Genomic DNA, 12,550 nt, shown 5'->3' with positions numbered 1-12,550 from the left:
TTCTAAATTCATTTATGTTAAAACAATTTTAATTTGTTTTGCATTTTCTGGTGATTCAAATTCTTTTTGTATTAGATTATTTTTTCCTTGCTGTTCTGGATCTTTCATAAAAATCTGTTTATTAATTATGAGCAGTTTGTGTAACAGGCGGAAAATGTTTGTTGCATTTTTCTTGATTTTAATATTTAATTATTTTAAATTAGATTTTATCATAAACCATATTTGGCATAATCAGAGTTTCATAAAATTCTGAGATAATTTTCTTTAGTAAAATAAAATAGTTTGATTTTATTAGATTCTTTTGTTATTTCTAATATTGAGATTTTTCTGGTAATAAAATAAACATATTTGGGGATTTCTGTGTTGCATTTGGTGTTTTAGTGAAATTAAACACGTTAATGAATAAAATGTTTTTTATAGATATGATTTATAATTTTTGATGATTGCACTCAGCTTATTTTCATCTATAAAAATATTTATATTTTTCTGTCTCTGTCTCGGTGGTTTGGTGAGAAACGATTCGACGTCTGCAGAAACATCAGAGCTTTTATTTTTTCATCCCTGAAATCAGAAAATCTGTCAGATTCTTTCTCATTGACAGAAAATTATAAATGTTAAAACCGTTTCCTCTAAAAACAAAGTAAAGAAACTGTCGTTTTCCTTCGTTAAGCCTTGCGGCGCCCTCTAGCAGCAGAGCAGGAACCTCGCAGCGTCCTGACGAACATCCAGCAGCAGCGAGGAGCGAAAATAAAAAACAAACGAAACGTGAGTAGAGTCTAAAAAACGAGCAGAAGAGAAAAGCGGTGACATCAGACGTGAGGCGACGGGGCTGATGGGAAAATAAACGGGATTAACTGACATGCTGTTAAAGCTCAAACGTGCAAAGTTTTGCTTTTTGTGTCTCCGCCTCCTCCGGACCGACAGACGCTGCCTGAGACTGAAACTCCGCCCACCAGCTTACCTTACAAGACAAAAAAAGGGAAAAAAACCCACAAAGAAAAAACTAAACATAAAATCCACTTCGTACGTTTCTTCTCGTCACTTCCAGGTACCTTCCTCGTCTCCTCTAAAGTTCTCCTCCCTTAAACATTAAGGAGCTGTACCGCGGTGAGTGTGATGTCATCAAACTTCCTGTGTGCTTTGCTCTGCTGGTCAGGAAACCCAAACATGAAGTCTTATCAGGCAAAGAAAGAAAGAAAAGAAGCTAAACTGAACTCGGGTCGGCCGTTGCGTCGCTGATGGGGCGAGTGGAGGGTGAGGCGTGGGGGAGGGGACGTCTGCAGGTCGACTCGTCCGTCAAAACGAGGAGGAGGAGCGGCCGTCTTCATAACTTCTCCTTGGACTGAACCCAGATGAAGGGACCCGACTGCTCCTCGATGATCTGCTTCACCTGGTCGTAGATCTCCTCCAGCGTGTCGCCCTGCACGATGGCTGCACACACACAGAGCAGAGTCAGCGGCGAGCGCGTGACATCATCAAAGACGGGCACAGCCCACCTGTACATCACTCATTCCGACTCCGCTGACGTTTATTATCGTTTTTAAATGTTGGTAAATAAAGTTATGATTGGTGCCTCTTGTTGCATCAGCTGTGATGTCATTAGTGCTGTGGACGTGTCAGAGCGCTGCTTGTGTCTGAAACCAATCAAAACACTCCTTTCATCTCGAAGTTTAAAAGCTCCGCCCATAAAAATAAAACTACCAACGTATTTAAACCTGGCTGATCGATCCTTCGAGCTCATTTCTCGGACTTCCTGCTCTCTGATAAGGCGGCGCCATTTCTGCTCGTTATTAAAGGTCCCGGCAGGGTGGTATAGCGCCAGTCTGCGTGAGGAACATCCATCAGGATGCACGCTCGCAGAGGTGCACGAGGACACGACCTCGAAGAGGAGATCAGCCAAATTTAAAACGTCACGTCTCAAACAAAGAATCGTCATTTCCTCCCGTCTGCTGCACTAACGTTGAGGTGCAGCTCCAGCACGTGACCAGCAGGGGGCAGAGAGGAACCACATGCGAGACTGTAACGTGGTTTCGACGGCGCGGGTGGAGAATCACCTGAGCTGAGGCGGGTGGAGCCAGGGCACTCACCTGTGAAATGCTCGGTGAACTCCTGCTCCAGCTTGTTCGCTCGGTCGAAGGTCTTCTTGCCCTGCTCCTCCGTCAGACGCTTGTTCATCTCCCTGCAGAGAAAAACCACGTCACCTTCACGCTTGTGTGGGAGAACTGAGTGGAGGCGTTTCCTGTGAAGTGACTCACATGATGTTCTCCACAGATTTGGGTTTGATGAAGATGGCGATGGGGTGGAGCTGAGCCAGCTGGAGTCTCTTGATGGCGTTACCTGACACGTCCAGGATGCAGTGTTTGCCCTGAAAACAGCAGGAGAACATCTCAAACCACACGCCGCCGCTTGAATGAGGTCAGAGCGGGGTTAAAGGTTAAAGGGGCGTGTCGCCATTACCTTCTCCGCCACCTCCCGGACCGACTGCACGCTGGTCCCGTACAGGTGGTTGTTGTATTGCCCCGCCTCGATGAACTTGTGGTCCTGGATGTCCTTCTCCATCTGCTCTCTGGAGATCACGAAGTGATAGTCTCTGCCGTCCACCTCGTAGTCCCGCTTCGGCCGGGTCGTGTCTGCGGGCGGGGTCAGCATTAAACATCAGGTGACACGAGCGTACAACGCAGCCTCTGTTTACAGGCGTTCGGCGGACTTACGAGGGACGCAGGATCCGAACTTGTCGGGGAACTCTGAGATCAGGTCGTCGTTGATGCGGTCCTTCATGGGGCCGAGGATGATGACGGGGCGGGTGTAGTTCACTGTGGGACAGAATCGAAGCATGTCGAATATGCAGGAACACCTGAGTGCTGCCTGTGGTAATCAGATTACTTTAAAAAAGCGAACACAGAGATGTCTCACCTTCCTGCTGAACGACGGGCTCGTAGGACAGCACGTACTCCTCCTGCCCACCTGGAGACACAGAGGTCGGTTAGTTTCAGCGTCCGGAGCTCAGACGGGAGTGAGGTGTGATGAAGGTGAAGAGGAGGCGAGACGGAGGAGAGGAGGGAGGATGGGATCTACTGAGGTTGGTTAGTAGGCGGGGTCTGAACCTGCGGGATTACATGAGTGTGCTCAGGAACTAAAATTCTCCCGTTAGAGAACGGCGACGGGAGCAGAAAGCGTTTAAACAGTTTCAGTTACGGCTCTGGAATCGGAGACGACGCCGACTTTGACGTCTGCACGTCTAACAGCTCACGATCCAATTTTCAGCATGCACAAACGCCGCGACTCCTCACATACTCAGGCTTGTTTAATCTGAGCTGTGTGAGCCGCGGTCACCTTATGTCAGTGGCGGGGAACTCCAGGCCCAGAGAGCCGGAGTCCTGCAGGTTTCAGACGTGTCCTCGATCCATCACAGCTGATCTAAATGGCTGAATGACCTCCTCAACATGTCTTGAAGTTCTCCAGAGGCCTGGTCATGAAGTAATCACTGGATTCAGGTGATACCTAAAACCTGCAGGACACCTCGAGGCCTGGCGTTCTACACCTGTGCCTCATCTTTATTTTCGGGGTATCGGAGGTTTTCTGCTGCAGTCACAGCTCAGCCTGCGGGCTTTCACTCCCACTGCTGTGCTGCTTCAGATTGATCCGATTCCATGTTTAAAGGAGCCTTTATCTCTGATCGGGTTTGCTCGCTGAGCTCGTTTTTAACCGTTAATGGTTCATAACAGTGCTCTCACAACATCACCCGAGTCTGCAGCGCTCGCTGGGTTACAGGTGATGCTGTGCGTTTCTGGTTTCCAGTTTTAAGGTGGAATATTTTTAGAGTGGCTTCATGAAATCAGTGAACTGTGCCGACATGCTCGGTGTGCGGTGCGGCTGAGAGAGTCGCTCTCTGCGAGGCGGCAGCGTCCATGCAGCAGCGGGGGGAGGGGCAGACTGTGAGGGTGTGAGGTCATGCTGTTACTGGCCAATCGGCAGTCTGTGCTTGTTAACGGCGTCAGTGAGGGAGTTAGCGGGTTCAGTGACAGGTCGCGCCGATCGTTAGTGTTTCCTGCGAGTCATCGAGCGGCACTTACGGTAGCTACTCTCACTATCGCTGGCGTTAGACGTCACGTGTTCTGGAATCACAACACAAACAGGACACGACAGGTCACATCGCCGTCCCACAATGCTTTGCCCCGAGCCGTGATCACGCAGGGGGACTCGAGGCGGCAGATCAATCACAGCAACAAACACCGTCCGACTCTTTTCAGCCCAATAATGGACACATTTCAAACATTTCCCAAACTTCCAGGAGTCTTCCCTGACCTCAGATCCAAATATAACTGCTTCACGTTCAAAGACTCGACTCTGAAAACTGGGCGATGTGGATAAAACCAGACTGTATATAAACGATGGAAGCAGCCACCGTGACATCATCCGTTTGCTTCGAGCAGAGCGATTTAGGCTGAACCAGGGAGGGAACTGAGGGACACGGCGCACTCAGTGGGCAGCGACTTCCCCTCCATCACCTTTTAAACATTTTAATTAGACCAAAATTAACTAAATAAATATCACGTTTTTAACTCAGTAAGACTTAAAACTAAAGACTGAGACCACAAACTCACCAGGACAGCATCGCCCCCTGCTGGCCATTAAAAAGAACGCAGCTTTAAGACGCTTCCTTCCTTTATATACAGTCTGTGTTTTCAGCTCGCTGATGATCATATTCAGATAAGAAAATAAAATCAGATTTTTTCTGGGATATTAAACGTTTTCTTTAGATCGTCAGCTGGACAAACATCTGGAAACATCTGGAAACACCACCAAGACCTGAATACACACATTTTAAACTGTAATTTAACCAAAACTAAAAATGTTCCCTGGTTTATCGATCAGCCGTGTTTGTGGGCGGGTTTATTTCCCGATGACTGAGCGAGCGGCTCGGCTTCAGATCTGCTCGTGTCGGTCGCCGTGTTCAGCTTTTAGAGCTTCCTGTAACTTGTACACGTTTGCCATGAAACAGAAAAACAAAGGTCTCGTGAGAGATGAAGAGCGGAAACTCGTGGCCAGAGTGAAGAGCGCCGGCCTGAAGGATCCACGAGGGTCTGTGGTGAGGAAGAGGAGGGGGAGGGGTCTCAGACTCCACCAGGAACCATCATCAGACTCTTCAGTTTAGCGTCTTTTACGGCATTAAAACTAAACGCGCTGACCCGGGCCTGCCGACAGCAGCCTTCACTGACACTCGACACACTGACATAAGAAAAACTGAGATTTTATCTTCATGTTCTGGATGAAATATAACAAACTGATCCGGATCAGAGCTCCTGTCAGTCGGGAACTTTGAACCTGCTGGTTCTCTGTTACGTGTTTGACTGGTTTTTGTGGTTTTCTGAGTTTTATTTGATCGTTTTGGTCCCATATGCAGTTTTATGAACATCATTTAAAATCTGAATAATCACTTTGATCAAAGGCTGATCAGGAGTCGTTGATGCTTCGTCTGATTTTACTTCACAAAACAAACAAAATAAAGTCGTCTGCTCTAAAACACGAAGCTGCTTTTAATTCAAAACAAACAACCAGTAGAATAAACCTCGAATACAAATCGGGCGGCGTAAAGCTCCGCCCCCAGAGGTTTTAGGATGGAAGGATGCTCGTGCTCACAACTCATAAACTCGCTTGTAGAGCGAGCGGCGTCTGTACGCTCTGGTTATTTAGTGGAGCTCTCCGGAGGACGCTGGTGGAGACCGAAGAGGCTGATGGGAGTTTTGGGGGAGGGGGTGTTGGGGAGAGACTTACTGTGTCCTTTGGACAGCACGTCCTCGCTGTTGTCCTGCAGCAGCAGAGCCGAGTGAAGGAAGGAGGGAAAACAACCACAGACACAGTTACTGACAGAGCGACAGACTGAGAGAGCAGAGGGAACGCCGCCGGGGCGCCGCTGCAGGGCGGCCATGTTGGCTCTGGTTTCAGGTTTTAGAAACGGCTTCTAATCAGATCGCACGAGCGCGGCCACGCCCTGCAGCGGTGACGACCAGCGCGCGCTCAGCACGCCGTCGCCACCTGATCTCTCTTCCTGTCGCCGGCCAACCTCCTTTCAGACCGCCCGCCTCCCCGCGCTTGTACTTACGGTCGACATCGCTGGTCTCCTGCTCGCTCGCCTCTTTGCTCTTGTAGAACGGAAACTTTCGGGAAAAGAGGTTCTTTTTACGCTTGTCATTGAGAGACTGCTGAGGAAGAGGAGGAGGAGGGGTGATGGAGTAAAACAAAAACAGAGGAGGAAGAGAGGGAGATGAGGGGGTGTGATGGGTGTCTGAGTCTGCGTCTGACCGGCTCACAGTTTCAACATTAAACACAAAAATCACGAAGTTTAAACTGAAACACTCGGACACAGAGGCCCCGACCCTGAACGCAACCTGCTCTGACGCCCCGCTTCACACGCCGACAGTGAAGGCAGCGTCGGTCGGAGAGGAGGAGGAGGATGAAGGTGAACATGCTGACGACATGCAGAGACACAGCAGCGACAAGCTGGGAGAAGCCGTTTGGTTATTTCGGCGAATCGGCTCGAAGATGGTGCTGATGCGATGCCTTCAAGTGCATCAGGAAAAGTCGTTCCACAGAGCATTTATGTTCCTTCGTGTAGCACTGAGGAAACACTGGTGCTACAAACGTCCCGTGGGTCGGGCTCAGAGGCCTTCTCAGCTTTACGTGGTTTCTTCATTTGGACTTCTGAAGCTTAAATTTAGCTTCAAGCTTTTGCATTTCGTTTGTCTTGAAGTGTAAATGAAAGCGTGACGTCACCAGTCAGGCTGTAAAGGTTACTGTGGGGTTAACACTGATATTTAAAATAAACTCATCCAGATGTGAGGCTATAACAAAATGATATCGGCTGATGTCATGGCAACCAACCAACAAATATTAGGTTTATTTAAAAAGCGCCGGCAGCTGCAGTCTGAGTCCGGCATCCACCTTCTTTCAGCTCCATTGTTGGTCTCCACCACCTCATGGCTGCAAATATTGATTAGTTGAGGCTACGAACGCTAAACCTACATTTATGTATAGAAGCCAAACACAGAACAGAGTCGTGTCCCTTTTCTTTTAACCGTCTGTTACTATGGTAACAGCTTGGTCTCAGTGGGTTCATTCAAGCTTGTGCGATGACACAAAACCAAAACCAGGAGCTGAAAGGGCCTAAAAAGGTCTGTGTTCAAGTTATTGATTAGTTCAACTATAAATGGGTTTAATGGCTCAACGAGAAGAACAAGCAGACATTTGAACCGCTGCGTGTCGTTCATCAGCAGGAGGCGGGACCTGTGACATCATTAGCTCACATGCTGCACTTTGATGTTACAGAGCAGGAGACGGAAAACAGGGTGAGGAGGGTGAGTGGTGAGGAGGAGGAGGAGGAGGAGGAGGAGGAGGAGGAAGGTTTGAGAGCAGCAGACGTCAATGTCAAGCGTTTCGCGAAGAGGCGGGGAGCAGACCGCGGGCACCATGCATGTTCTACGGTTTGCCTCCCCGCCCTCAGTCTGCCGTGTTAGCGTGGCGGCTGGCGAGCAACGCCGTGGCGACACGTATTAAAGCGGCACACGGTTTAAAGGTGGCGGGGGAGGGAGGGGGAGGCGCTGCTGCGATTTGGTGAAGAAGAAGAAACGCCTCAGAGATCGTCATGCTGTTAAACGGCCGGCTGCTTCAACATTAGTCAAACACTCATTAGTAGGTGGAGATCAGGTGGCGTTGGCGCAAACACACAGAGGTCACATGATGCACACAGCTGGCGTCAAACACCTGAAACGTGTCATCAACCAGCTCAGAATCAGCCGACTTTATTCAAACACGTTTCACCTTCACACGAATGAATCTGGTGCAGTTTAAAGTGCGACACGCCGACGCTCGGGGAAGGTCAGAAAAACAAGCACCCGTCACACTCGAGGTGGCGGGCGCCGCGGGCAGCCATTTCCCTCACTGCCGGGTTTCAAAAAAGGCGGGCGGCGCAGACGGACTTATCCAGTAACGTCCGGTAACTGATGAAAACCCTAAAACCGAGTCGTTAGCTAACAGACTGAAGTCTGTCACAACGGCCCAAACACGCGTGCACTTCAACCGCCTGTACGAAGGTAACACCGCGCATGGCTTCACTAACCTGCACGCTACACGTCACTGCGGGGAAAATAAAGTCGGCTGATCCTGAGAGCATCAGATGGGACGAGTCACTGAAGTCTAAACAAGTCCGACTCGTTCTATCAGGTCGAGTCTGGAAAACTGAGCATCTTTAAAAGACGCAGAAATCAAACAGACAATAAAAGCAATAAAAAATGTTTTACAGCTTAAATACAAAGAACAGAAAAACGTCTTTGTGTGTAAATAAAGTCGCGTTACTGGAACTAAAACACGTTTCTGACTCCAGGGACCGTCTACGCCGTCACTCACCCCTCTGTCCCGAGACTTGGCGTTAAACTTCACCGTCTTTAACCTCGCCCTCTCCTTCTTCTCCACCCTGTGGGAAAGGTCAAAGGTCAGCAGAGATCACAAGGGAACCAGACTTTATGCATGAATCTGTCAGATACTCGGGATGAGCTCCGCCTCAGAGCTCGAGGGCAAATCGAGTGAGTTGGCAGCTTGCCGCCACTCCGCGAGCGTTCCTCCAGAAACTGGAAGGTTTTGCTTTTCGAGTCTCTGACGACATCCTGACCTTACAGTCTAACTCTGCCTCTACCCTCGGAGGTCACCTGGTAAATGTTCAGAGCGTCACTGTGAAGCTCTCGTTCGTCGCAGTGACACCTGTACAGGTGCGACCCGGATGTTTGTTTAAATAAAGTTACAAACTCCAGCCAAACGTCCTCTCGAGCTGTGAGCCGAGCTCTGAATCCTGATTGGTGGAGCAGATGTAACTGGGACTGACCGTCTCTTGCTGGGGATGACCCCCACCTCCTCCACCTCTCCCTGTGCCGTCAGCTGCCTCGCCTGCCACCACTCGTCGTCGGAGGCGTTCACCACGTGAAGGATGTCTCCGAACTTAAAGTTCAGGCCCTGACTCGGCAGACCGGAGTCTCTCGTCTTATCGTAGTCGAACAGAGCTCTAAAACACGAACGACAAACAAACCGATTAAAAACAACACAGGACGTCAGCACGCGAGCGCCTTCCACGCTTTAGGCCTACCTGACGTACAACGACCTCTTCTGACTCGTCCGCAGAGACCCAGAGCCCGAGCTGATGCTGCTGTTCATCATCTGCTCCCTCAGGTCGTGGATCTTTGCCTCAAACCGGCTGTACTCTGAGCGGACACAGAGGTCACCCAGGGGTCAGAGGTCACAGGAAATTACAGAAACACGTTAGAGTCTCTACAGAAGATTTTTATGAAGCCAAACAGAATCTGAAACTTTTTAAACTGGACTGTTTCTCTGGTAAAATCAGAGATGACTGCTGGTTTCAGTTTCCCACAGAGATCAGAGCTGAAACATCTGTGAACAGCTGGATTAATAATCAATCATTTTAAAGTGAAAATAATCAAACGGCCAAATATTCTGATACCAGCTGCTAAATGCAGAGGATTTGTTCCCTTTCCTGCTCACACCCGACTGTAAATATACTTAAATGTAGTTATTTTTATTTAAGCTGCTGCTGGAGTCATGTGATCCTGCAGGTGCGTGCTGCTGTCCCACCTTCTGGTCTGTAGTGGGCGACGATGGTCACTGTCTGCCCGGCGTTCTTCAGGGCGGCGGCCGCCTGTTCGTGGGTGGCGTTACGGAGGTCCACGCCGTTCACCTGAAAACACAAAAACAATGTCAGACGCGGAACAACGACTCAATCGGGGAAACGAGCGGCTCAGTCTGATCCAGCACTTCTCTAAAGGTGCAGCTTTTAATTTGAAAGTCAACAGCGTGTTTGCCTGCGTGTGGCGAGCGACTGGCAGCGACTCATCACTGACTCAGACAGACACTCTGGTTTAAGTTGTTGATCTCAGAGTTTAACGCGTTGTTACGTACGGAGACGAGTCGGTCTCCTTTCCTCAGCTCTCCGCTGAGGTCAGCAGGTCCTCCGGCGAGGATGAAGGAGATGAAGATCCCCTCGCCGTCCTCCCCGCCCACGATGTTGAAGCCTAGTCCCGTCGCTCCTCTGTGAAGCACCACCTTCCTCGGCTCCCTGCAGGAAAAAACACTGCAGCCGTCAATCATCTGAAGTCATGTGAGCAGGGTCCCCCTCAGACTCTGCAGGTGTGTGTTATGACGGGAGGGTGGAGGGTGTAACTGCAGGTGTGCACCAGCAGAGGGCGCAGCAGCTGTGGTTCAGCTACAAAAACACTGAAACGTTTCAGTGCAGGCGTGCGCGTGCAGCGTTTCTGTTCTCACCGGGTGACGTCGTCGTCTCCCAGCGTGCTCTTCGGGGTCGGGGAGTAACGCCCCGAGGATGCTGGCGGAGGGACGGGCTGACCCAGGAAGTTGGGGGGGCTGATATGGTTCTCCATGCGCTGGGAGTACGCTGGAAGAGAAAGAGAGAAGACCATTAAAACCAGTCTGATCACAGCCGCTGTGTGTCTGACGCTGAGCTGCTGCATCTGCTCGCCTGTCCGGCTCCTGTAACCACCTGATTGGCCGAGGCCGGCAGCCGTCGAGGGGGGTCGTAAACGACACCGGTGAGCGAGAAACAACCACCTCCCAACTCAAGCCTGTCACGTTTCTGCTGAGGATCAGCTGTAACCGCAGCATCAGAGCGATGACAGAGACGACGAACACGCAGTCAGTTTATTATGATCTGTGACAGCAGCACCGAGAGGATGAAACCTGAAAATAGTTTCCATTCGTCTCCATTTTTAAAAACATTTGAAAGTTTGATGTTCGTCTGATCGGAAACTGTTCTCTCCACGAACAGGACACTCCCCCGGAGACTTCAGGAGGTTAAACAAATAACGTCCCTGCATAATTAACAGAGCGATGGTTTTACTGCCACTGCAGGAGACGAAGGGCGTCGTTGGTCCACGACTCGGTTTAGACACAAACTCAGAAGCTGAACAGCTGATCGACTGTGGCCCAAACTTCAGATATAATCATAGCTGTCAGCACTCGGTTTTAGGGAGTCTGTGTTTCACATGGATGAGTTGAGGCACCTGGTGGCGTTTGTGAGAGCCGAGCTGCCAAACATCGTTCTTCCGCGACTCGGGATCGGATATTTTGTGCTCGTTCCTCGTTTGGCTTCAAACCAGCACCAGCCTGCTCGGCTCAGAGTCTGTGTTAGATTTAAGGATGTCAACTCATGATGATTACTCAGATTATAACGTGCAACACTTCCTGCAGCCTCCGTGTCTTCCTGTGCGTTCCCATCAGTCTCTCCTCGGCTCCGGATCCTCCACAGCTGCTTGGAGCTCCTCGGTCTCTATAGCCGAGGAGCCTGACGCGCAGCATCTCTGAGGGGTGTTTCCTTCTTTGGCATCTCCTCAACAGCTCGGTGCCAGCTGCGAGCCTCCGGGATGCAGGTTTGTCCTGCAGTATTACAGTTTCAGAGCGCTTCCTGTAATTTGCAGCGAAGTGAGAGATCTAAAAACAAGGTTCAGAGCTGGGCCGTCTTCATCCCTGCTAAAGCTGCCGGTTCAGAGAGAAATGTTTTAAAGGAACCGGCCTCGTCTGCACTTTGAGGCGTGTCGTTTGACGAATCCCCGCCCCACTTGATCATCAGAGACTGCGGCGGTCCACACCGGCTCAGGGTCGGATGTCATCCTGACCACATGAGCCGGGACCTTCTAATCTGCTCGATGTCAGAGCAAAAATCCACCGCAGCGTTCAAGACAAACCAACAAGCCTTCAGCTCCAGAAAACCGACACTCACACAGGGAAACCTTTAACTCAAAACCAGGTCAGCTGATTTATGCGAGACCTCATTTATCTGGAAGATCTTAAAACGGAAAACAATTCAGGATAAAAAGTCCAGGGAAGTTTTCAACTATGGGTTTTCCAACTGTTTCTGGAAGCCTGAATCCAGAACAAACTGAAACGCGATCGCAGCATCAAAACGTTTCTCTCTTCAGCTGCAAACACAGAAGCAAACTTTAGTGGTGAGGTCACAGGTGTGTGTGTTTGCACTCACAGTTGGTGAGGTCGGGCGGAGCGAAGCTGTCGTTCATGAAGACACTGTTGGGTTTAGCCACTTTCAAGTAGACCACGTCGGGAGTGTTTTTCAAGGCAGTGACGGCGTGTTCGTGGCTCACCTCCTCCAGGCAGGAGCTGTTCACCTGAACGCGGACACACCAAGAGAGGAGCGGTCAGACACGCCTGTGCTTTTATTCTGAAGGTCTGCTGTTTGGTAGTTGGTAGTAGCGCCTGCACCGCAGATTCAGCGCGTCTTCCCTTAATGAAACATTTTATACGTTTATAATTATAAAATGTTATAAGGGTGAAACTTTATCTTATTGTTAAAACCTCAGAAATATTCATGGTGCTCGTTCTTCACCGTCTACTCAGCAACTTCCTGTTTTTACTGCAGATCTAAAACTTCATTTGTTCTTTAGCACTGAAACCTGTTTCTACTATTTATACACGTGTTGGTTGTTTATCAGAAATATTTTACTTTATTTTAATTTATTTT

The 12,550-nt window shown here is 49.6% G+C and overlaps 1 protein-coding gene across 1 annotated transcript; it reads right to left on the bottom strand.

Annotated features, from left to right (window-relative positions):
- Positions 1–72: 72 nt before the first annotated feature.
- LOC102195868 (disks large homolog 1-like) lies at positions 73–12,197 on the bottom strand (the record flags this gene model as incomplete). Its single annotated transcript, XM_013908127.1, has 15 exons — positions 73–1,431; positions 2,088–2,179; positions 2,256–2,365; positions 2,458–2,630; positions 2,712–2,813; positions 2,914–2,964; positions 4,074–4,115; positions 6,104–6,203; positions 8,404–8,470; positions 8,876–9,052; positions 9,134–9,248; positions 9,637–9,739; positions 9,961–10,117; positions 10,324–10,453; positions 12,053–12,197. Coding segments are annotated over 15 exons (1,671 nt in total), but the record flags the coding sequence as incomplete, so codon positions are not given.
- Positions 12,198–12,550: the final 353 nt, after the last annotated feature.

This window comes from Pundamilia nyererei, unplaced genomic scaffold (genome assembly GCF_000239375.1).
Source record: "Pundamilia nyererei isolate P.nyererei 1_Seehausen unplaced genomic scaffold, PunNye1.0 scaffold01361, whole genome shotgun sequence".
Lineage (NCBI taxonomy): Eukaryota > Metazoa > Chordata > Actinopteri > Cichliformes > Cichlidae > Pundamilia > Pundamilia nyererei.
Note: the sequence above shows the minus strand (reverse complement) of the source record. Positions and strands in the feature narration are given on the sequence as shown.